General features: G+C 34.2%; 1 protein-coding gene across 1 annotated transcript in view; it reads right to left on the bottom strand.

Annotated features, from left to right (window-relative positions):
- Positions 1-336: 336 nt before the first annotated feature.
- LOC123561399 (uncharacterized) overlaps positions 337-27,690 on the bottom strand; it is a 47,086-nt gene continuing 19,732 nt past the window's right edge. Inside the window, exons 3-11 of the mRNA XM_045353746.2 lie at positions 24,408-24,489; positions 22,637-22,756; positions 19,494-19,705; positions 16,000-16,178; positions 12,857-12,987; positions 9,783-9,891; positions 7,637-7,838; positions 1,620-1,863; positions 337-987 (exon numbers count right to left, since the gene is read on the bottom strand). Of these exons, the coding sequence (XP_045209681.2) occupies positions 677-987; positions 1,620-1,863; positions 7,637-7,838; positions 9,783-9,891; positions 12,857-12,987; positions 16,000-16,178; positions 19,494-19,705; positions 22,637-22,756; positions 24,408-24,489 (1,590 nt within the window). The 3' untranslated portion in view covers positions 337-676. The remainder of the gene's footprint in view (positions 988-1,619; positions 1,864-7,636; positions 7,839-9,782; positions 9,892-12,856; positions 12,988-15,999; positions 16,179-19,493; positions 19,706-22,636; positions 22,757-24,407; positions 24,490-27,690) is intronic.

Below are 27,690 nucleotides of genomic sequence, written 5' to 3'. Positions count from 1 at the left end.
AATGAAGTTTATTTTTACGTAAATTTACAGGAAGTTTTCTCTTACAGATGTGTTGTAGAAATGAATAATAAAATCCGTAACAAGATCATTTGAAAGTATAGAACGTATAGAAGCAAAACATTACAGGCTACGTTTTATCGGGTATTTTCACGAGTGTTAATGAAAAATGCAACACCCCAAGACATTGAATGAACTCTTAGAGCCCAGAGGACCAGTTAGATCGAATGTTATAAGTTACGCTTTGCAATACAGACTTATCTGAAAACATTTGACGGAGGCGGTATCTACATCTATTTCAAACACAGTCTTTTGTATCCAATGATAATAAATCGTAACTAATATTTATCTGTTTGTTTTCTCTTTTTTTCCATAAAGGATTTTAATTAATTACTTTTTGGTAAGGTTTGTCGCTTAGCGGATGCAGGCTTTTGTCAGAAAAATTAGTTAAACGTAAGATCTCCATATACAAGTAATATATGATTGCAGATACATAAAGAAGTATTGCAAAAAGACGGAGGATGAAGGATGTGGTTAGATATGGAGATGTGGCATTATATACATATATCGTTTAATACCTCGATTGTAACCATGTGTTAAAGTGTGTGTCAGTGAATGACAACATATCAAATTTATACATTGAAGGCAATAAGACTGCAAGTAAATGTTATACGTTGACTTAACTAAAGAAGAATTGTATGTTGGCTTCATCACTCTGCACAACATTGCGCTCGATTCTCGTCGTGCTGCCAACTAAATAATCATGATAAGTGTAGACTCCTGTATCCCAGTTAACGAAGCTTTTTCGAATTAAGTAATCGGTACCACTGAACACTATCTCCCGGTCGTTGTACAACGTGTAGATATCGGTTTCTCTTGGAGGGTTTGAAGGTAAAACAAAACTCCGTTGGGCATAATCAGCTATGTACGATATAATTCCTCTCGATGTGTTAACACGGTATCGCACATCTGCCCCATTATCTACCTTATCTGAAAGAAATACATCACATTCAAAATACACACTGTTATTATCAATGAAATAAAACTCCCCATTTCAAAGACATTAGAACGACCTTCATTATCAGTGGAAGGCATGCAGATCGACTACCTTTACTGATTGAAGTTTTTTTTTTAATGTATTATTTAACGAATGACGTGTCTCAGGAGGGTATATTGTTGGTGGCTGGTTATGAAAGCTTCCGCTTATATGCAAATAACGCGTGCAACCTATGAACATAAGAGTCAAGAATGTTTAAATACTACAGTAGTGTTTTGACTGAGCTGTACTTACATCCTTAAGTTATTTAATGGCACACAGTTTTTTACGTTTTTAGTTAAAAAGGATAGACCATATATGACGGAATACTTACTATTTTATATGTAGGATTTAGCATAATGTAAAACTAACACTTCATTCAATACAGTGTTGCTAAACGTTACGCTATCGTGTGGCAATATTTTCTAAACGATATGCATCACTAACAGTTTAGTATATTTTCACCGGTATACCTTATGCAGATAGAAGCGAGCAAAACTATTCACTGAACAGCTCATAAAATGGACAGTATTTGGAATAATTCCTTACAAATGATTTAGCATGTTTCATGAAGTTAATATTTTACCGCTTATGTCTGTAGGTGCTGCAGCCGTCCAAACTCTTTCTTCTTTGAACCATGTTACGTCCATTCCTTCCGAGTTATCACTTATCAGTTGACTGCCACCAATGTCGAATTCGATAGTCTTGACGAGCCCAGTAGTGCTTACTTCCAACCATCTCCACTGACCAACATTGACGTCAGAATTGATTGAATCATATACCTGGGCAATGATTTCGTCAGTACCTACGGGCTGGCGAATTGTTCTTGCCTGGTGTAATACAATAAAAACTTCATAAGGGGCTGCATACTCTTTGTCAAATTAAAGACATATCGGACAGTTTTCTATATGTATATAGGCAAAAACAATTCCTACAGACAGAATTTCTTTAAACTTTGTGTACTGACTGCGAGTCAAGATAAAAACGGAAATATGTATTAAAAGTCATAGGTACCCGGGCTTGATCTTGAGTTATCTGCCCTTGAAAATAGATGTTTTCAGTATTTTCCGACTTTCAAGGGCAGATAATTCATGACCAAGGCTGGGTACCTATGATTTGTTTTATTTCATCTTTCTGGTTTTGATTTGATTCTCAGTCAGTTAACACAGTTTAAAGAAGAAAATCTGTCCGTAAGAAAATTTTACCCCATGTCAATATAGACACTGGCAAACTATGAACATGACAAAATATTACCATAAAGTCCTGGTCTGCAAATGAAGTCTTAAACAGAAACAAAAACTAAAATGCCCAGTTTCCTTGCCTTGATATTGAATCATCTGCCCTTGAAAATTGGATTTTTAGTATTTTCTGATTTTCAAGGGCAGATAATTCAAGATCAATCCCCGGTACCTATGATTTTTAATACATATTTTCGTTTTAAACTTGACTCTCAGTCGGTACATAAAGTTTTAAAAAAATTCTGTCCATAGGAAACTTTTTGCCTATATACATATAGAAAACTGTCCGATATGTCTTTAAACGAATGTTTTTCAGTGAGTTATCGAAATATTAGAGTAAAAAATGTCTGGTATTTTCCCTTTGAAAAACTATCAAGTATATTTTTTCACTGGTAGATTTGTTTGATTTACATGTAAAATTAAAATATATTTCACTCTTGACCACTATAATATACATTTTCACTCTCGGCTTTACAATGCATCATTGTATGATCCTTTCCTAAATGTGTCCAAACGGTTGCACTAGCTTCTTTTAAATTCGAAACAGGTTTTCACTATTCTTGATACGGTGTGTCATACATAAATTCAAGGTCAAATAGCCCAGTCCAGGTGAGCGACAAAAAGTCTTAATGGCTCTCTTTTCATTTTTTTTTTTTTTTTTTTTTTTTTTTTTTGGCAGCAAAATTGCAATGAAATGTCCCGCAACAGTTTCTTTAGTACTCTTACTGTAATGATTGGCAATTTGCATGCTTATGTTGTGCTAAACTAAATCTTTTAAACGAGCTTTGCAGTTAAGGCAAAATATTCATTTTCAATTTTTTTTATGCACGATATACGGTAGGAATTGTAAAACAACACATTTTGCAGAATGTGTATAATGCGTATACGCTTTATTTATCTGGAAATTTGCTATTTGAACTTCACAGACTACAGACATATTTCTGTAGATAAAGACCATATTACCTTTACAAAAATGCAAGTTTTAATTTAATTAAAGAAGTTCTCTTGTTATAAAAATGTGAACAAGACACATTAAGCTTTGTTGCAAAGGCCTAGCTTCGTTATATTTACTTGTGCTTGTCCTAATTATCAAAACCTAAAATAAAAGGACGAAAAATACAACATAATTATGATCAGGTGTCATTAAACGTAACGGTCATTAAAAATAAGACGACGTCATCAAACTTCGACTGAAGACCTGTCGAAAACTTCAAACTTTTGATAGAATCATTCGGATTTCAATAAGTGCACCGCTTGCTGGTGCTGACGCTTGTGAGTACTTGACGCAAGGCAATATTCAAGATAAGAGTTACTGATCTTTAACCTCTTACTCACCGAATGATGACAAAAATATATACAGATTTAAAGCTGCAATATTAATGAAAAGTGGACCTTAACAGAAAACATAAGCAAGATATACCAATTTGTTCCTAAGTTAAAAATGGCATTAACTCTATTAAATGCAAGAGGGATGGTTATGGTTCTTGACCACATACTAATCTTGTACTATAAACAAATGAACAAAGTTTCAAAGCTATAGCTGCTAAAGTATTCATGAAAAGTGGACCTAAATAAAAATATTAACAAGACATATATGTTTTCCTTGTACTTAAAAGGTAATTATTCTTACCAAATGCATTCTGAAATTATGGGCTGTGGCCTACCTGCGGACTAAATTGATATAAATAGGTCTGCAGAGTTTTCATAGCTAGCGTTTTTTAGTGTTCAAGTTAAATTAGCCTTAACAAAAACTGATTCAGAAATTCCTATTTTCTAATAAAATCTGTAAAAAGATCCTTTGGAAGCAAAGAATGCAACCAAGAATAATAATAGTAGACTCGGTTTGACTGAGTCTGTTCATGAGAGATAATTAAATGTGAAACACCTCTCATGCCCCCTAGCACCGGCTTAATCGGAACTCTATTACACAAATGTTGAATGGACTCCATGATCCCAAAGGACCAGAAAATATCACAACACTGAATCCATTTCCCTACGTAATTTATGATTCTTTGATGAAACCTACCTAAACACGAGGTTTGCTGACAATAGGTGCAACCAAACTAAAGATATTGAGCATAAACCATTTTTCTATTTTTAGTAACAGTGCCAAAATACAATCCAAAGCCAGTTCTTAAATTTAAAGTTTTTTGTCATAACTATGACCATATTTTAGCCGGCGCTAGGGGGCATGAGAGGTGTTGCATATATCATTACCTCTAATGGACAGACTCAATCAAACCGGGTCACAACAGCAATCTTTAAGTCTGGCGTCTGTAAAAAGTCTCCGCGTACTTGGATTCAGTGATGTTATATTTTCTAGTCCTTTTGGATCATGGATTCCATTCAACATATGTGTAATAGATTCCGCTTAAGCCGGTGCTATGGGGCGTGAAAGGTGAGTGTTGCACATTTCATGACCTCTCATGAACAGACTCATCCTAATCAAGTATTCTAGTATTCTTCTTGGTTGCATTCTTTGCTTCCAAAGGATCTTTTTACAGATTTTATTAACTAACACATCAGCAGTCATTAAATGCCGTGTGGCTGCTGTAAAAAAAGTCTTCCCGTACTTGGATTCAATGTTGTTATATTTTCTGGTCCTTTGGAATCATGGAAATTCATTCAACATATGTGTAACAGAGTTCCTATTAAGCCGGTACTAGGGGACCTGAGAGGTGTTGCACATTTCATTACCTCTCATGAACAGACTCAATCAAACCATCAAACCGAGTCTACTACAGTGTTCTGCCGAGGATCAAATTTTGACATTATGTCATTTAAATTCATAAATCAGTTACATTACTACAACTGAAGATTTTTGTATTCATATATTGACACTCTTAATCAGCTCTCGTGAAATTTGGAGTCACCTTTCTTTTGGACTTTTGAATTTTCTGCACCTTTCGTGGCTTGGTTTTGTGACGCATTTTCAGTTTTGAAGACAATTAGTGCGCAATGGTCAACAAATTTTAGGCAGCCAACGGACTCGCTTTAATTTTAATTTCACCTGCCGAGACAGTGGGTCGAGAACGGTTAACAAAATCGTGGTTTGTAATATTTGGTCATTGGGTTTTTATGAGGTCACATGAAGAACTGGACCGTTAATCATTAGATTGAATGTTTTTCTTGTCTGCAGATAGAGAAATATAGCTTACAATTGTTCGTTGTTGATCAAAATGTCGTTTATGCGGAAAAATCTTCTATTTGGGCGCGGAAGTGAAATGAGCAATTCGTACTCAGTTCCGGTCGTCCCATGCAAGCATTCGCCCCCAAAAGTTTCGTAACGCGACAGTTGACGCTTCTAGACCAATTTTAGCGCAACATTTAGCGAGATTCTCACGTTATCGCGGCCTCGGCAGACAAATCACTGTTGCTATTAATCTTCTTGCTTGCATTCTTTGCTTCCAAAGGATCTTTTTACAGATTTTATTGAACCGACACCCTTTCCATTCCACAGCACAAAAAACTAGCTTTTATTTCAAGTATGACCCCATTTTGCTATTTTAAGTTACATTGACATTGACTCTGATGCAAGTGTCCTCGAATGCATTCCAAACCTTTTTTGTTTGATAAAAGCTATATACACACCATGTGTACTGACAATATGTACGCAAAATTTCCATTTTCTTAATACAAGTTACGGTTCTTGGCCTGCATCTTAATCTAAGTAGGATAAACATTCATGCAAAGTTTCAAAGCTATTTCCCTGATAGTATTCAAGTAAAATTAACCTAAAGTAAACTTTAAACCAAGAAATTGAAATTGTGTAAGAACAAACGGGTATAATCCAAATAAAATGTAAGCAAGAGTTGTGGTTCTTAGTCAACATACTAAACGAATGATGATAACATATGCGCAAAGTTTCAACGCTATTTCTTCTATACTTTTTTTAAAGTGGACCTGGAGAAAAATGACAACCAAGCAATTCAACTAAAAGCAAGTAAGTGTTATCGTTCTTTTTAATCAACGAATGATGATAAACAAGTGTGCAACGTGTCAAAGCTTTACCGAAAAATGGTGGACCTTAACACATATATTAACCAACGCCGACGCGGATGTCAGTGATCAAGTGACGTCAACCTCGTAGACTTTTTTCAAAACTCGGACGAGCTAGAAATGATCAGGTTGCATTCCTAGACAGACCACTTAACGTTGGAATGATCAATCATGACCTAAGAAGAATAAAAAGTGGAATTTTGTCTGCTTGTTGTAATTCATAGGTTCGGATACACACAAAATACGAGGGTTATCCAGAAGTAATTCACTGAGTCCATGGTGCACTTATTCGTCTGAGTATAATAATAAGAATATATCAAATTGTACAAAAATTCAATTCTGAAAATATTTCAATTTTTTTATTTTCAGGCGTTTGTTCGTTTAAAACGAACGTGGATTCATAAAATACCACTGACGCTATGTCGCCGCACGCCAAAATATTATTGATTTATTAATGAAACTGTCAAATTCAGCAACCGATCTTTATCAAAATAACGCGCTGAATCATATGAAATTTTTACAACGTGACATCACGTATCTCCGCCGTTTGCTATTGAAAATTTATTGACTTCCTCGCTTGTTGAAAATATCTATGCAGTGATAACGCTTGTTTATGCTGAGAACAAATATGTCGGTTTCTGTGGTTTTGTTTTAAATTAGGAAAATCACCGTTAGATGCCATGCATACGATAAATTACACATATGGACCAAAAACAGTGAATAGGAGACTAGTAAACAGGTGGTATGAGCGTTTCAGGGACGGCGATGAGTCACTAGAGCATCGCCAGTGAACTGGAAGACCTGTGATTTTGGCGCCGTGTGATTTTGCGCTTTTTCCTCATCTGAAAGATCATCTCCGAGTGAGTGAGTGAGTGAGTTGGCGAATCGACACAAAAATGATATAAAGTCCGAAGGTCCATTTCCAGGACCTTGATCATTTGTTTTGTTTTTTTTTGTTTTGTAAAAATGAATTTTCATATCTTTTAAATGACTGGTGTGTTGCTGCTTTCCGTAAAAGGAATGAATATTAACAGCAGTCAGTAAGAAACGTCGTCTCGGACATCAATAACGTCAGTGACGTGCGGCGATCGGTGCAAGTATGGCTTCGGTATATGTCAATGTCGTTACAATAATGCAACATATCTTATCGATATTTTTAGACAATATTGCAAGTATATAAAATAACTTCGGTACGCATTTTTGTTTATTTCCTTTCATTATACACGATTTTACAGCTACAGTGATATTACCTTTAAATCAACCCTCGTACTTAGTCCGGAATTAACCGGGTGGTCTTTTGAGTTTGAAGGTCTTTCTTCACTGGTGGACTTTATTGCATATTAATATGAAAAACAAAAGCGCTTACCTTATAGTACTTTGGTCCAACTTTAAGTCTTAGCCCTTTGCCATTTTCGACTGCCGCTTTCAGACCTTCCTTAGAGCCAGAAAGAGCATCACCTGTTTTACTGTGTCTGTAGACGATTCTCCAGCATGGATCAACTAGCCAGTTAAATGTCTGACCCTGTAACATTTCTGTTTCTGTTTGTGAGTGGTCATTCAAGAGCCAACTGGATAAAAAGAAGGATAACTTCTGATAAACCATCAATATATCAATTTGATTACTTAAAGATCCGTTTATAATCAAAATGCACCTGAGTTAATATGCACATAGACACTGAAGAAATGTCAAATCAGTGATAAGCTCCTAACATTATTTTATTTGTTGCCTCTGATACTGCTTCCTTATTATGACTTCACACAATTCGAAAAAAGCATACAAGTCATACATAAAGTGATAACCAAAATCAAGAAGTGTTTATACATCAGTATTTTTTAAATATTAAGAATTCAAGATTTGTATATTTGATTGTACTGATGAATTTTATGATATTTCAAAATAAAGAACATAGACGTAATAGCTCACAATCACAAAAAAAAATAATGGAAATTAGGACGTCGGTAGGAACTTCAAGATAATGCAACAGTGACATTACACGTCGAGTGTTATATAATTCAAAATAGTGATCTACAATGTCCTACCAATATTGGTATTAAACTGAAGACCTTAGAAGGAAATAAATTAAAATAAAACTTAAGTTTGACTCGTTATGAACACGTGTGGCAAAATAATTTTGCATTAGTTTTTTTTATTAATAGTTAAATTGTAAGAAAATACTCATAAACGTCATCGTCATAGCTTGTATAGCAGTGAAGTTGAAAAAAAATTTAACATGCCGTTGTTTTCTCTATTAGACCTTCTTTGTTTCAGTGTAATTGTCACTAATTGGGGCAATTATGTAGAAAATGATACTTTGAATCCATACTAAAATAATTAAAGTAACGAAATATTATCCCGTGTACACATAAAGAAATCAGTACATATCTTTTAATTTTGACAAGTGTGCAATCTTGCCATCTGTATAGTTCTTAGTATTTTTATATTACTTTTATTAATTCTATCTCGACCGAGCGAAAAATAAATGGAGAGAACTTTAAGGACAACTTTTGCACATGAATTATAGACATCAGCCAACTGATATATATTTATAACTCACTGTGTTTCTTCTAAATAAATTGTACTCTCTACATTTCTTAAGAATTCAAAATAACCAAAATATGCAAATATAAGATTACAATACTTTACGGAATTTTATTCTGACTGTCTCATAGCTTAATGAATGGTTGTCACTACTAAAGAAGATTAATAGGAGTTAAAAACTTTGTTTGGTCTACAGTTATTAGGTACCTCCATATACATGTGTAAATCATTACATTTTTAAAACATTAACAAAACAATGTTTTCATAGAATTTTATGAACATTCTTTTGTTGTAATTTTCTAAACGGTGCCAGCTGCAAATCTGACCGCCAAAATGTGGATTATGTTTGAATAGTTTCAATCGTGCTGAAGTAATTCTTCTTTAATCCGCTGAATACATATCATCTATTCATTTGCAGAGATATATAGTATATATTCAGTAGTTGAGACAGACAATGTTCTAAATGTTTGTAAAGAACAAGCATAATTACCAAACAGGGAGTGCCACGTTTGTTGTATATAGGTCTAAAGTTACCTAAAACTTTATAATGACACTCTAAACAACACATTTTTCCAAAGGTGTGTTAACTATATTTTCTCTGTCGGTCAATAGGTATACATAGCTAATGTTGTCTGTAAATTAACACCGATTAAAAATAAAATTTGTATATTGTATCTTGTATAAATTTTTATGTGAGGAAGTCATCTAACTGGTTAACGGAAGGTCGGTGGTTCTTCCTAGGTGTTCGCCTATAATGACATAATGCTCGGAAATGCTAGAAAGTCGCAATATGATCTTTGTGTCGGTGGCACGTCGAACCCGGTGAAAATGGCGTTATTAATAACTTTTTGTTCTTAAGGCATGTTAAACAAAATGATTGCACTCTAAATTACATACTGTTGTAAAACTTTAAAAAGTTTATTATCTGTGCAATATAAGATGTTGTTTACTTTAATGCATTTATACACTTTACCTTGCTTTCTGCAATTCGCCATCATATGACCACATCGATAACTCGAGCTGTTCGGTGGTATTAAACTCGGTGCCTCCAAATATATCTCGAAGTTTATATAGGGACCAACCTGTTGTGGATTAACAGGAATTGTACTGGTGTATGTTAAGAAAATAAAAAGTTTAATTTTTAAGTATATCAATACATATTCTGTAATTGAAACTTAAATTAGTTTGTATGATGTACTTCTGTATAAATAAATAATGAAAATAACACACATTTACAAAGATTTTACGGTTGTATCCGGAGAGTAGTGGTATCTATCTACCGCACAGAATGTCATCTCCCAAGATTAATGTAGTTCTGCACGTTTGATAAACCGGAGGCAATGGCGTAACGTCATTTATCCGGATAACACAGAATAAAGCCAAGACTGGGCATCAGGAAATGAAAATCATTTTACAAAGTAAGAGCAATAAGTGAGGAAATTTACTAAAAAGGCAGTATTACTATTTTTCTAAATTAAAAACTTAGACACGTTAAGTTTTTCCAACTTATGGCTTACAATCAGCTTGCAAGTCATTATGGGCTATGCGTTATGATTGCTGGACAAAAACGTAATAGCAAACTTACTTATGAAATAATTGGTAGCAGAACCGTGATTTAAACAGCCAGGGTGTATAAATAGTGTTCAAAGATAGTTTTGCTATAAATTTGTTCAATTCTAATATGGCTTTTATTGTCAAATTTAGATCAAATATGATAAAACTGTTTCGCCAAATGGTAGGTCGTCGCGCTCCTTTGTTCATACATGCCTGGAGCGAAAATTGTAATACGTCTTGCGGATTAATTCCATTACAGCGCAAATGAATACTCTGAAAAGCGAATAACAAACTCAGTGCGTGTGTGAAAATTAATCAAAACAGTTGTGCTATGTGACATTTCGTTTTAAATATGATTTTAACATGTGCTTCCGAGAAATTTACCCTTACCCATTATCTTTAAGTAAAATAATTGAACAAATTTGAAAGCGCTATTTCTCGATGCATACATGGCGCTAAATATCACGTCGACATAATATCGTTGTGATGATTTAAGCAAGGGTATTTTACCAACTATATATCGATCATTATGTCACGATGGCTTTCAATTTTACGAAAAACGTGATATATATACTTTGATAATTTTGCTTTCGAATTTCATCTATTAGTTATTAGAGCTGTCATACTTTTCCGTATCTTTCAATTACTGAAGGTATTTTAGGCTTTTACTGAATATTGGGGTAATGGTAACGCCTTTTCCATATTTTCAGGTAAACGGTCCATTGATATTACCTCTTTAGGCAAACTGATCCATTCGGAACCTTCTTTATACGACTTCGCCGAAAAACAAATGCAATAAAAACGCATGATCTAACTGCTGTACGTCTGTCACGATGTAATTTGATGTCATTAAGGTGACGGAATGCAATCTTTGTCAAGAATGTACTTTTATTCGTTAGACATTGTTTGATAGTATTGTAAAGTGATTTAGTGAGTCCCGGGCTATACCAGATAACATGCACAGTCGGTTGATATGCAAATATGCCGCGGTAGGCCTACAGGAGCAGCGCGCATACATAATAATCTAAGAGGGGGAAATTACGAAGATTTGTGTGAAGCGTGTGGTAATAGAAGCTACTGCAGTTTCATTTAAGACTTTATATAGATGGTCGGAGTGATTTAGAATTACCGATGATCCTCGGAGTGGAAGGTCTATGCAAAAATGAATGAATAATATCATGTTCAAAAGGTGACAAGAATTTTTGCGGATAAATTAGGATAAGTCAGTGATGATATTAGTTTCAACAGATTCTATTTATGCTGAACTTCAATACAACTGTGACTTGAGTTTTATTTTCTTGTCTTTAGGCATCATGGAGTTCACCCAATATACTAATCAGAATTCTGCTTAAGGCTTTGCAGGGGTAAGTAACCGGTGTTGCGCATTTCATTACCTGTCAAGTGCAGAGAAATCGAGTTTGAATTTATTTTTACTTACTTTCGTTTTAAAAATTTGATGTTTTCAAAGGATTTTATAGATTGTATAACCAGACAAACAACATATTTTTTTTGTTGGATTCCTAGTCATGTTGGTATTCATGGAAACGAGGATGCTGATATTGCAGCAAAGAAATCCCTTTTATTACCACAATCTAATTTGAAATTACCACATACCGATTTTAGGCCCAATATAAAGAAATACATTTTATCTAAATGTAAATCGTCATGGAACAGTGCTTCATTCAATAAACTTCATTATATCAAACCTAATCTAGGGGAATGGCACCAAGGGAACAGATCTGTTCGCAGGGAGGAAGTTGTTCTTTCTCCCTGTCGAATAGGTCATACCCGTCTGATTCATTCTTATCTTTTGAATAAAGAAGATCAACCCGAATGTGTACCATGTCAAACACCGCTAACTATTAAACATATTCTAATCGACTGTGTGGACTTTGCTACACAGCGCCGTACATATTATGACGTTCAATCTTTGAAAGAGTTATTTGAAAACGTTTCAGTCGGAAATATTTTATCGTTTTTAAAGCAGATAGGAATATATCAAAAAATCTAACATTTCATATTTTTGTTTACATCTTGCAATATTATTATGTTTGCAGCTGATATTTTAACACACACGTATATACATTTTTACATAACAGTTTTTAGATATGCTTTACATTTTTACATGGATATTTTAGATGTGTTTTACATTACTCATAGTGTTCTTTACATTTTTGCATGGATGTTTTTGGGTATGCTTTACATTTTTACATCAATGTTTATGCTTTACAGTTGTCGTTTGCAATATGACTTTTTCTCGGCGATATATGACCATTTTGTGTCGATGCGCCGTAAAACCCAACTCACTCACTCACTCACTCCATCTCTAAAAAAGATTTATTCAGGATCATACTAATGCTAGAACAGACACATTTGTCTCAGTCATTTATGTAATATTTACACTACACAGAATATTTAAATCGAGAATCCAGTAGTCAAGTCGACGCCATCCAAAGATAAAAAGGAGCCGTCGCCCGGTAAGAAGCTAGTTACCTTTAACTGTGGTAGTCAAATCGACAACATCCAAGGGTATAATGGTGTTGTCGGCCAATATCTGTACAGAAGCTCCGTCTTTTATATACCTTGTCAGGTCGCTTTCACTGCTTGTAGGTCTGGTGTTAATCCTATGAAAAAGAAAAGAATTATTTACAGTATTGATAATTGAACACATCTTAAACACTTGGTAATTTGATGGTTTAGTGGATCGGTTTCCTTTCTTTTTTGTTTGATAGGTAAACTACATTTACCATCTAAGTATGAACATTAATTTTCATGTATTTTGATTTTTGTAGGATAGGGAAACTTTTTGACCAAGGGTGCATCATAGCTAATCAGTCGAATCACTGACTAAGTATTATAGACTATTAGTGATGGGCGGACAATCGGCGACAATCGAATAATCGTCGGCGTTGCGTTCATGAGCGCGATCGCCGACTTCACTTTTCCCTGACCGATTAATCACTTGTCACCCTAACGGATAATTTGGTTGTTTCTGACCTTTTTCTTTCTGGTATTTACAGTTCTTTGGGGCAATTACGCCAAGGGAAACTACTTTACGTAAAAATGGCTTCCTCCAAAGTGTCAAAAGAAATTGATGTCATCTGCACATGTGATCACCCAGATTTTGGAAGATATATGGCTTTTACAAAATTAAGCCGGGAAACCCATCAAGCCTAAACTCTTGACATTATTATGGCAGTATGCATAGCATGCCGTAAGACTTACGCAAGCATATTAGCAAAAGTATCAAGTTTCAACTTTTGATTTTGTGGGATTGAAATCATTCCAGTCGTTAACAAATTTAAGAATTAATAAATCGTTAATACTTTTTTTGTTCCAAATAATTTTAATTTAATAACATAGTATCACTGGATAAGTCCCTGGTGAAATTAAGACAGTACCTGATTTGAAGGTTACTATCTTCACAAATATTTTACTTTTATGCTGTTATACTTACTCATATTTATGAAGGGATACAATAGAAATAGGATATTTGATGTCTGTGAGGTTCATTTCTTAAGTAATGACATAAAACATACATTGTGAGGTGAACTTATAAATATGTAACTAGAGTAACCGATTATCTGATTATATCCGATTAATCGAATTGGTTGGCTTGTCCGATTATGCCGATTAATCGGTTTGCAAATCTAACCGATTTGCCAATCACTACTGAGTACTCACCTCATGATCTTGTATGCATTGCTATATTTGTTTACCTTAATAAAAACACACTTATTTAAGCTAGCTCTAGAAGAGGACATTTCTAACTAGGCCACAATCGGTGTCATCGTAACAAACTATCATCTTCATCATTTTTGTCACCATCACGTTCTCGTCATTTTATTCCACGTTCATAATAACGTCATCATCCGTCTGCCATTTGGCAAACACATATTGATCTCTATGTTTTGTTTAATATAATGTTAGCAACGATGATGAATTTAATTTATATATTATTGTAATCATTATTATTACCCAAACATAGTCGTCTATCTGAATGCATCCCTATAATAGTGTTATTGCAACTGTACCTGGTCTGTAATGTTGTTTTCGGTTCGAGTTGAAAAAACTAGCTAAATCCACAAGTGGAGAATACATCCGTGATGAAGGTACTGCTTTAATAACACTAATTATTATTATCAAAATTATTATATAAACGTATTTTTAGTGTAACGTCAGCCAAGATTAGTATAATTTTAGATGGAGAGAACTGAAAACTCGTTTAGAACGGTGCACTTCTTGTCGCATAGAACGTGGAGACGCCATATTTTGACATCATAAATAAGAAATTGAATATTGTTTCCGTATCCGATGAAAGCTGAATACAGGGTTTTGTATTTATCAACTGCATCTGTATTTCAGACAGAAAAAGTTGTAGACACATATACTTCAAGAAATAAAATACTTTTATTTACAATCATTGATATAAATTTTCAAGAATAATATTTGGAATGTGTTAACGCATCGGATAGAAATATTCGTCCCTATGGCACCTGCACATAGGGCGATAACGCGGCTTGCCGAGTTACCGCCCATGGTCGGGGGTGTGTGTGGGGGGGGGGGGGGGGGAACATTTCTATTTGATTCGTAAACATATGATTGATATTTTTTCTTGTATTTCGTATACATATAAGCTTTTTATTCTGAATGATTATATTTTCCTGCATACCGTATTTAAAAAAAAAAAAACAGAATAAATAAAGCAAATAGAAATAGATTTTTTCAAGCACTCTTTCTTATATTAGAGTATGTACACAAAACACAGAAGTGACGTCATGAAATATTATTAATCAAGGAGATAGGACAAGTTACTTTACTTTTTTGAACCCGAGCTAACTTTTTATTTCATTTGACAGGCAATAAAATGACGTTTTAGGAAATCCATTTCTTAGTTGCCAAAGTAGGTTGAATCACGAAATTTTGAAGATGGCCGCAATATTTTTTTTCTTCTGATTTCCATTTATTTACAAAAGGAGGCCTTTCTATATCCAAATTAGTAAATTACTGAATTTTATAAAGAGAATCGAAAACAATATTTACTGAGTTTGTGTCCTTTTTATTTCTTTTTTATCGGGTTATTATAAAAACTGTACCAAAAAAAGGGCAAAAGTTGCACAGATTTTACGGTTTTTTTACAGAATCATTATTTCAAAAGTGTAAAATGAACTAATGCTGGAACTTTAATATCTCTGTTGCATACCTCAACTGGAATATAGTGTATAGTTTCTTGCCAATTATGTCTTACTAAAGAGAAAAATATATTTGTTTATATATAACCAATAGGCCGAAAACTTGTTTAGTACAAATAATAATCTTCATCCTGTTTTGATCAAATCTGAACTTATAAACAAGATAAATATGGAAGCCTGATTACGATTCAGATAAAAAAAATATGTTCAAACTGACTATGACATCGTCTTTATATTACAATGATAATACTTCAAAATGATAAACTGACTTATACAAATACTAGATTAATGTTTTGTTGTGTTTGGTTTTTTTTTAAAGTCTTTTAGTGTGAAAAGCATTACAGTTTTGTTTTGTTGTAATCACGTGCAAATACAAAAATTTTTGTTCTCATGAAAGACTGTGGCTGTATTTTTACATTTCAAGTGACACATCGCTGTCCTTACCTTGTATACCATTTCAGGTCAAAACCAGCATTGCTATTAACTCGTCCTGTATTCTCAGGGCTGTTAACCGGAAATTCGGTGACGTGGGTATTTCCAGTTGTACTAAAGACGATAAACGTATTGAAAACTCGAGGTGAACGTGTGTCTTTGGCCCAGAAGAGGGCTTGTCCGTGTACACACTGAAATACATATATGTGGATATTTAACATCCCCCACTAGTACATCTGTCAACAAAAGGATTCCTTCGAAAATGATTTTAAATATTACGATGGTGACAGTCAAATTTGTGTATTACTAAATAAGTTTTTAATCTTTTTACCAGAATTCTTGAGACAATCGCTTAAGACAAGATATGTGAGAAATGTCCTGATAGTATCATGAAACGGCCATGATAAATAAAACATTTAAAGAAATATAATAGTTCATGATTCCTTATAATTATCCTTTCCGCAGCCTTAACGTACTAAAACGTATTAGCGTCTGATGGCCTTTCACGCTTCCGTAGAAACAACATTTATTACACGAAACTTATTTTGAAAATATTTCTGAAATGTCTAGGTCTGCAGCTCTCAAATACGGTTATATCTTACATCTGAAGCATATACTGACACTCTCAGACAACATCAAAAATGACATTTTGAGCAATTTGATGAAGTTCCAAAATCAGTAATTTAACAATGTACCCTTGGTCCGTTACGGACCCCTGTGGGATTTCTGTTTATCCAAAGCTCAAATATATTTTCATAGATTAAAAGCTGACATGCTTTACTAAAGCCCAGGTAATTTCAATTCGTAATAAAGTCATGTGGTCTTAATGAAACTTGGTCAGAATGTTATTCTTGATGATCTTTAGATCAATAGGTCGGATGAGCGATACAGGGCCTTCATGGCCCTCTTGTTTGTGCTCATTATTTATTGTATTTTATGCAAGACATTCCTAGTGAAAGTAATACTTCTATTAAACATATAATCAATAATGCGCAGTATAATTCATATCGACATTTGTTATGAAAGAAACTTTGCTCGGAACCTGTGTTTGTTTAAATGAGCTATTTATAGATCGAGGTCATAGGTTATAACGAAGTGGTCGCTGGAATCCCGTTAGTGTTTCGATAAAACTATAATTCGATGTGTTGTTTGTTTTTGTTAGTCTTACATTTCACATGATTTATTAGCTTTATCTGTATATTACACTGTGTGTATTATGTCATTGAGTTAAACCTTACCAAAGACGAAAAAGTTCTATTCATACGGTATTTCATTCATAGGGAGTGAATTAATTTACCTTCATTTTGCGGATTTACTTCCCTTTGTTACTACAACTATCTTATATTGTAACTTTTTGCAATCATTTTTATTTGGCATAAATGTTTGCCTCAATGAGACAGGGTGTCATGTGCAACTCTTAGTCCTTTTGACAGCTGGCGGGCTCGACATGTTACCCGTGGGCACCTAGTTGTAACTAATATTTGTTTCATAATACGTGTTAGTGTTGGATTAGTGTTGTTTAGATATAACCGGACTTTAACCTCAATTTAGTGGAACGGCTAGCTTTAAAGATTCCCGTCGACTATCATTATGGTACAAAATTGTATGTTAGAAATGAGAATATACACCTGTCAGTATAATTGTTTTATCTGTACACATAATTTTATTGCTAGTGTTATAAAGTAATGATTTTCACAAACAGAAATTATTTATGGATAAAACAGATAAAGCGAAGAACTTACTCCAGATATATACTTTTTATACCTTTTTATTCATGGATAAAACGTGAGTCAGGTATTTTGAACAAAGGCAGTTTTATCTCAATTTACAAATAAGTTTAATATATTTCCCTTTGAAGATAGTGTCAAAATTGATACTTGACTTCATTTATTGTCTGTTCAACTGCGTAATTAGTTAGAATGCTAGTATTTAAATCTGAAGCAATTTTAAATGCCAACAAGAGCTGCCGGAGAAGAGCAACCCTCGACTATTCAAAAGCTTTGTCAGTTGACTGAAAATAGAAGTTGAAAAAAGGGAAATGATTTTGTAAAAATGCAAAACAGGGTTATTGTAAACCTGTAAAATTCATATCAGTTCATGACAATAGTCAATTGTGTGAAGTTTCAAACCATTCCTATTAGTGGGTACTTATATAACAGCTTACATACAAAAACAACTAAAAACTGCCGAGTCGGAAAAGGAGCATAATTTTGTGTAAATGCCAAGTAGAGTTATGAAACCTAAGCAATGCATGTCAGATTATGACAGGGAACATGTGTGTGATGTTTCAATCCATCCCCATGAGTAGGTACTGAGATACCAGTTTACATATAAAACCTTAACCAAAAACTTCTAAGTCGAAAAAGGGACATAATTTTGTAAAAAAAAAAAAGCAAAAAAGAGTTATAGAACTTGTGCAGTGTAAGTAAGTTTATCAAAGTGAATAAGTGTGTGAAATTTCAATTAATTCCCAAAGTGGTTACTGAGATACTAGCTTATATACAAAAACTTAACCAAAAACTGCCAAGTCGGAAAGGGGCATAATTTTGTAAAAGTACGAAGTAGAGTTATGAAACCTAAGCAATGCATGTCAGATTATGACAGTGAACAAGTGCGTGATGTTTCAATCCATTCGCATCCGTGGCAACTGAGATACAGCTTACATATAAAACCGTTACCATTTTCTAAGTCGAAAAAGGGGCATAATTTTTAAAAAAAGCAAAATAGAGTTATGGAACCTGTGCAGTATAAGTCAGTTTATCACAGGGAATAAGTGTGTGAAGTTTCAATCCATTCTCCATTCCCATAAGTGGTTACTGAGATACAAGCTTGCATAGAAAAACTTAACAAAAAAATGATGTCGGAAAAAGGGCATAATGTTTTAAAAGTGCAAAGTAAAGTTATGAAACTTAAGCAGTGCATGTCAGATTATGACAGTGAACAAGTGTGTGATGTTTCAGTCCATTCCCATTAGTGGGTACTGAGATACCAGCTTACATATAAAACCTTATCCAAAATTTTCTAAGTCGAAAAAGGGGCATGACTTTGTAAAAAAGCAAAATAGAGTTATGGAACATGTGCAGTGTTAGTCAGTTTTTGAATAAGTGTATGAAGTTTCAACCCATTCCAATATGTGGTTACTGAGATACTAGCTCACATACAAAAACTTAACGAAATCGGGACGCCGACACATGAGTGAGTCCAATAGCTCTACCAATTTTATTGAATAGCCGACTATAGAAAAAAGAATAGTTGTATAGAAAAAGAGCAGTTACTACACACCGTCTATGTAAACACGAAATAAAAGTGTGTATAAATAGTTAAAATTAGTACGCACTAAATAATTTATTTATCTAGCCTTAGTATGAGTTAGAACTTTATACGAACAAATGACACTTAATACGTGTTACTTAATTGTGATAGCAACTCGTTAAGTATATGTTATGAGGACTCTCTGCATTAAAATAGTTTATTTCAAATAGATATTATATCAACAATGTACATACCCCATTTATACAGCAAGTCTGTTCCTCATAACTAACCGTAAGATGCTGAATGGCAACAAGCCCCAAGGCATTACTGTAAACCTTCACCTGCGCACCCTGTTTCACTAGGTCGATAAAATCTTTTATAGTTCCCGAAATAGTGTTCCCATTTTCATCGTTCTGATAAGATAACTTCCAGCCGTTATCTGAGGACAAACATTGAGCTCTTGTTTCTGCAATAGAGTGTTCGCCACATTTATCAGTTTTGCCATAGAGTTGTATAAAGATTGTTAAACAAACCTGTTTCAATAAATCTATTTGCTTTAACATGTTATCATGATGTTTTATTTTTCTAACGGTGAATACTTGAAAGATAATATGTATTAGAAAATATTACATAATGATGGTAAATTAATTCGCCCCTATGAATGAAATGTCTGTATGAATGGAACTCAGTTTTCGTAACTCAACACTGTTGACCGTTTCGTTATAGATTACGACTCCGGTCTGTAAATAGCTAATTAAACAAACGCTGGTTCCGAGAAACAATTTCCGATATGAGTTATACTGCGCATTATTCGACGACCTGACATAGCATGGAAAATAAGAAATATGAAATATCAATTAAAATGAACTGAAAGTGTTATGAGTTATGTCAGGTCTTATATTTAGGGCTAAGGTTATAATGGAATACTCTTCAAAAAAGGAGGTACACTATTAAGGGTCCGTCAATTTTCCTAATCATCGTATTAGGGAAGGAACAGGACTAGACCATAATCATTAACAGACCGGTTTGTAGCGGGCTTCCCTCATACCGACAAGAAACCCCCCCCCCCCATCTGATTAGTGTTCATAAAATCATACATGATGTGTTTGCGTGTGTGTGGAAGGGGGGGAGGGGGCGGGGTTCTTTGCATATTGAAATATAGATGTTGTGTTTGTTACCTTTATACTTTATCTGATATTATGTCCCTTAATGTTTATTACTGCTTCTTTATAAACATATATAAACGGTTATGGCACGCCAATTGCCCAATGATAACGTGAACCCAGGTTCATGATCGAAAAATTAGAATTAACAATCGATAAAGTAGGTTTTTTCGAACGTAAAACCAAGTTTTTCGAATACTTACCCATATTTTCGAGCGAAACATAAGATAACGGGCGTTGACCATAGTTTACGCCCGTAAACCCAGGTTTAAACTAGTTTTTTTTTTTCAACTGAACTATGAATTTCGGTCGTTAATCTAAGTTCACGAGTGAACCTATGTTTACGGGCGTAATCCAGGGTTCACGAGTGAAAATAAAATTTGTAAAACATAGTTAACGAACGTGAACATACGTTAACGATCGAGAACTAAAGTTTACGACCGTGAAAATGGGTTTACAACCGTAAACATAGGTTCACGCTCGTGAACATAGGATTACGACCAAAAATCATAGTTTTGTTCGAGAAAACAATTTTACTGAACGTAAACCTAGGTTCACGTTCGTAAACTGTGGTTCATCTCGTAAACCCAAGTTCATGGTCGTAAAGGTAGGTTCACGCCGGTAAAAAATAGTTCGCGGCAATCCAATAATCCAATAATTACATTCTTGGTCGAAAAACTAGGATTATCGAATATTAAGATATATTTTCGAGCGAAAACGTAGGACAACGGGCGTAAACCATAGTTTACTCTCTTGAACCCATTATTACGTTCGATAAACTAGGTTTCTCGATTGAACTTTAACTTGGGTTTACAAACCTGGACCTATGTTTACGAGTGTGAACTATGGTTTACGACGTTATCCTTTGTTTTCGCTCGAAAGAATAGGTTTACATGCTTTTAAGTTTGAAAAACCTAGTTTATCCATCGTTAATCCTAGTTTTTCGACTGTGAACCTGGGTTCATGTAATTATTGGACGATTTCCATACATGTCACGTCTGTAAACTATGGTTCAAGATCATAGACCTAGGCTCACGTTCGTATACAGGGGTTTAAGATTCGTAAACGCAGGTTCACACCCGAAATTCATGATCGATTTTTGAATCCTAATATATCGGCCGTAAACCATGGTTTACTTTTGATAAACTACGTTTCTCGAATAAACTATGAATTTTGTTCATTATCCTATGTGGTTTGATTGGATTACGTTCTCGGAACCTGACTTTTTTGTAAGATATTTCTTTTGGGGGGTTTCAGATTCCCAAGTGAGCATTATGTGCCGTTTGTCTCACTAATCATCTTATTCCCGGTGAAGCAAACACAATGTATTTATTTTTTTCACCATCTGTAGTCTGTAATATCCTTACACTACCTTCACAAGTTAATCAAGATGGTTCATCACATCAATACACTATGCTCGCCTTAGTTTGATATGAAAACCCATAATATCTAAGATTTTGCAAACGTCTTTCCCGCAGAGATTTCATTCAGTGTTTTGTGGTAGCCAGCCTTTCTGTACTTTCAGTACTTTGATTACCTCATATCTTTCTGTTCAATATGATTATATAAAACTGGTTACAGAAAGTGCATATGAGTGTGTTCTGCTATATATTCTGTGTTTGCTCGGCCTTCTATGGGATATGTGGTGTTGTGCACAGTGCTTCCATGGACCTGCTGTTACTTTATTTTGCAAATTAATGAAAAGACAATTTTGAAAATAAACGTTATACCATTCAGAAAGAAAAAGTTTAGAAAAGTAAGGACATTGATGGAACAAATTGTTGATAATCCGTAAGATGACTGAAATGCGACACTTAAAGAAGAAATAAAGACTTTCATCGGCAAGATGACATCAATAAAGAGAAATGTCCTCTAAATAAGCGTTCTAAATACATAAAGATTAAATTGTCGACAATCCGTAAGATGAGTGTAATGCGAAATTTAAAGAAGAAATAAAAACTTTCTTCGGCAAGATGACATCAATAAAGAGAAATGTCCTCTAAATAAGCGTTCTAAAAACATAAAGATTATAGCATCAGATACATGTATATGTTCAATATAAGAAGCACAATCAGAAGTTAGATATAGATATAATCACTCTATTTCCGGTCGCGGCTGATATCCTGGCTACTGGATGTCTTGGGGGTAAATATGACATAGATATGAAATCAGCTCTACCAATCGTTCCACACGGTCAGGTTTGTCCACTTCAACGCTAAATAACAAACCTTTACCTGTACTGTCGTCTTCTTTGCATTCAAATTTTCCATTTTTTTCCTGGCAGCTATATCCTTCCTCGCATGCCTCAAGGGAAGTTAGAGAAGGATCGCACCAACAACCACCATCTTGCGGTGCTGTAACATATAACCTCACATCATTTATACTGAGGCTCGAATAACAGCTATAAAAACATAAATATTAGCGCAAAGTATATTTAGAAAAAAAATAGAGGATACTACATGAGTTTCTTTTTATACTGAATTTATTAAAAGAGTTGAATGAAATAATAAAATACGAGGCTCAGACGAGCATTTCATCAATTTTATTCTACTCTATTTTACTCTTTATTTCATTTAAGTCACAAATGTAATATTGTTTTTATCACATGTTAGCTTTTCCTGTCAAAACATCAGAAATTCTACATTCTTTAATTATTATAAATGAGTTAATTTGACCAACGTCTCCTATATTGTAATATTTACATTCGTCCTATTCTTTGCCATTGAAAACCTTGACGTTCATTTCGTATGATCAGCAAAAGGAAAGGTGTCAATATATAGGGTTGTACTTTCTAATTTAGATTTTCTATAGCTAAACGAGCTAAACGATAAGATATTTCTTCACTTTTTGCCGGCTCCTGTTTTACTCAAAACAATTATTTATATTTACTTTTCTCTTTCCGCTTCATTTTGTTTTTGATAAAAAAAATCCGATAAACAATTTTAAGTTTGGTGCGGACTAAACTTAAAACCATATGATCGCTTTATTGAACTGTTGTAAGTCATGGCCGGTAAAAAAATGAATGATTCATTTTAGCCTTCGGATGTTCGAGGAAATGTTATACACAGAAGCCGAATTACTCAAGAATATATTATAGAGATACATTAGAATTATTGTGTTTCTAATTTTTATTTTTCATATGATATATGATAAATAGGTTATTAAATTCGTGTAGCAGTACAAAATGTATAAAACTCGTTGAATAAAAGAATAGTGCGCTCTACATCATGTAGTACATGGGCTTGCATAATATAGTTCAATAAATTCAACGTTATCTACTCTACGTTGATATCCAATACGTATGACATACGAAGGTGTAGAGACTTACCCTAAGCCTTCTTTAAGCAAGGGAAACAATCTTTTTATATAGTTTGTTAATCCTAATCCTGTACATGCTAATATATATCAGTGCAAAGGAAAAGTAACCTATCTATGTTAAATGCTGTGCATGATGATACAGTCTTTGATTTTCTCATATTTCTAGATATTTTTCTCATACTTTGACGCATACATATGGGTAGTAGAGATTGTTCTCTTTCCAGCAGTAGCTTTTCAGCATATTTTACCTTATGAAACTCTGTGGGTTTTGACTTTTTCAAAATAATCGTTTAATTGTTGACAAATTTCACCATAGAAAAATTTCACACTTTCTCCATTGCATTAACTTATTTGATCTTTACATATTAGGTTTCTATTCAGATTGCTAATCCGTGCAGCAAGTATGCATGCTTTTTCCCTGCCTAGAGAAAAAAAGTGCATGGTTTGCATGAGGTTCTAGGTCAATAGCCATCTAAGCCCACCATAAAGTCTTAGCGGAGTTGTTTCCATTTTTTCGAAATATTTTACCCGGGATCATTTTTTTTTTCAGCTCAGATAACTTTTTTTTCCAGAAAATGGTATTTTGATACTTTTTTCAGTCTACGTACTTTGATGCAGCTAACTACACATATATCTAAAATAAATTGTTCCTACTTTAAATTTGTATTTGCCTAAAAGGTGTTTTACCTCCACAACGCTTCTTTATATTGTTCGACTTTCCCATTATTATGTGCATACACACTTTTCCGTCACCGCAGTCAGTCTCACCCTAATTATAAAAAGCAATTCAAAACATTAGTACGATTGCAGTATGTGGACTCTTTATGTATGATACCTGCCTAAAACATGTTTATACAATTATTACATTATGACCTTATTAAAGCTCTGCTCCGCGGCTATTCAAATTCTATTGTGTGTATGCAACCCATGATTACAATAGGTAAAAATTGACGACCACGCGCCACACTTTAGCACGCAAAATCACGGGTATTTTATACAGAATTTTATATAAAATAGACTCCTTTTTGACAGGCGTCACTGTTCATAGTAAGGATGTTCATGCATTTTCAGTGACAATTTAAGGTTAAAAGATAGGTCTGGAGCAGGTCTTTAAGCGCCTAAAGACTTATTTATAATAGTGAAAGCTAAGTTCGCCCGTCTTTGCAATAACCAAAAATGGAACCCATGTGACTAATGACTTTTTATGTCGGAATGATGTAACACATAGCAAAGCACATCACACGAACTGTGAAATTCAAGCCGCTAAAGGTAAAAAGGTTTTTTTGTACTTTTTGTCCGGGTGATGAGTTCTTTATTCTAATTTCCGTTTACTGGAATTAAGCTAGGTATCGTAGAAGAAATTTCAGAATGCAGTAAATGACAGACATGCTTCCGTCTGCCGGGTTAGGATGAATGTTATCAGGATAATTTGTTAACCGCTCAACATTTGCCAGAATATTTAAGCTCATGAAATCAATTGTAACTTTTTATATTTGCACATTAAGACAGAAATTCATACATTAATTTTCAAAGAACATCAGTATTGCATTTCTGTTGGCGGATGTCACAGACTGATTACGAAATGTTCTATCAATTGCTTCCAAAATGGTTCATCGTTGGCTTACAAAATGGCTAACTGATGGTTTACGAAATGGCTCACTGAGTGCTTACGAAATGATGGCTCACCAACAGCCTGCTTAATTGTTCACAGTCTCACCGATGGCTAATAAACTGACCCACCTCACATGTGGCTTACGAAATGGCTCCTATGTGGTTTGCGAACTGGCCCATTGATAGCTAGCGATATCGCTCACTGATGTTTTAAACATTGAACTGGCAGCATTTTTAAGGTTGTTTGTTGGTTTTCTACGAAATTCAAAGTATGAGATATAAAACTAATATCAAGTCTGTATGTACTAACATCTGTATTCCGTTTGGCGAAAAATTAAAGCGTTCCGAGTCCACATTTCCTTTTTGAGTGCCAACTAGCGGCCCGTGTATTTTTCGAGGGAAAATCGTCGTTTTTCTGTCAAAACTGAGTTGAAATTGATGCAGAAAATTAGTGATGAAAAACAAAGAATGTCCAGTTCTCTAGATATGACAAGTGATGAAATTGCGTTTCAGACAAAACTATAATTGATATTTAACTAAAAAGAACATTTTTAACGGTGACAAAAACACCAATGTGTTTCTTTTATGTTATTTAATATATAACTTTAGACAGAGATTTTGATTTGCATGATAACATTATCGTGTATTATATTCTTATCACTGTTTTAACCTGAATTGAATACTTTCAGTGAATAAAATTCCTTATTTTTTCAGTTCAAAAAGTAGGTGCTATATGAAGGTATTTTTTTCTTGAAACGATTTCTTGAGCATAGTCCATTTCGTGTCGTTTATCTCGAACAAGGGTCAACTGAGTTAAATATGTATATTTATAGATAATATGACAGGGTAAAAATATTTAAAGTCATTCGAGTTTGAGTCATTCATTTTGGTTTGACTTTGGTTTAAAAACAATAGCAGTCACTATTGGGGACAAATGCCCACGAAGCATGCATAAGAATGCTACAGTTGTCTGCGCAAGAAAAATACACATTATTCCGTGACCTTGACCTTGATTCAAGAGACCCGGGTAATAAGTGTGACACACCTCAATATTGTTAACATTTGTGTCAAATTATTTTCAAATTCCTTGATAAATGGCAGAGGTATTGAACAGACAAGAAACAACTTTGACTTCCAAGTGCGACCTTGACCTTGGAGCTAGTAGTCTATGTCATAATGTCTTGCGCATGACACGTCATCTCAATATAGGGAACATTTATGCAAAATAATTTTAAAATCCATTCATGGATGGCAGAGGTATGAACCGGACGGGAAACAGGTCATGTTAACCTTTAACTTCTAAACTTACACCTGTGTGACCTTGACCTTAGAGCTAGGTGCCTGAATCTTGCGTTTGATATGTTATTTACATGTATGGTGGCATAAAACTGCCACCCTTTGGCTATTAGTTTTCATAAAAAGTTTCGCGGAAATGAAGGAAGTTTTCGCATTATTAATGGAGGATTTCATGAAAACAGAAACATATCATGAAGACTAGTTAAAGGTCCACTACTAAGAACCGAACGAGTATTACATGAAAACCAGAGTTTTTACTTGAGACTTCATATTTACTGAAAATATTACCCACTGTATCGGATCGGATGAAATAGTCGTGGATATGTTCAAGAATAACCGAAAATAAACAAAAACCTTTTGCCCATTCCAAACCGAAAGTATGTTTTTCGACTGCTTACGAACCCGTCGTGCATCTTCGGATTTTTTTCGGAAAAATGCTACGAAACGAGGCCATAATTTATAAATAGACCAAACGACAACGTGATGTTTACAAACATAGCATGGGAATTCAACATTTTTGTAACCCACAAAAACTTCATGAAAATCATTCTTATAATACAGGTAATATACGTATAGGATAGACAACGAGTGCCGTTGTCTACGGGATATATACAACGAGCAAAGCGAGTTGTATATATCCCGTAGACAACGGCACGAGTTGTCTATCCGACTAAGACCACGTGACATAAAAACTGCAATTATTAAAAGCTCTCCCACGCGTTCTATAGAAATTAGGATTAACGTGTTTTTATAAGAGTGATATTATCTCTGTACCGTTAGCGCTTATTTGTCAGTAGGGCATATGAAAGAATGTAGGTTATTTGTATAAATTCAGTTTTACTCAAATACCGGATTTACTCAGATTTAACGTTCATAAACACTTTGAGTCATTTGCAATCACAAAAGCTAAACAGTTAAATATGGGTTTCTCAAAAATACTCAAAATTGAACTGTATGCTGAACAACTAGTTTTTGTGAGGGGTTTGCATTTTGGTGAAACACGATGACAGATACTTGATTCAAGAAGATAGCCAGGTTCCGAAACTACAAAAAAGGCTGACAG

The sequence above is a fragment of the Mercenaria mercenaria genome, chromosome 10 (assembly GCF_021730395.1).
Source record: "Mercenaria mercenaria strain notata chromosome 10, MADL_Memer_1, whole genome shotgun sequence".
In the NCBI taxonomy this organism is placed as follows: domain Eukaryota; kingdom Metazoa; phylum Mollusca; class Bivalvia; order Venerida; family Veneridae; genus Mercenaria; species Mercenaria mercenaria.
Note: the sequence above shows the minus strand (reverse complement) of the source record. Positions and strands in the feature narration are given on the sequence as shown.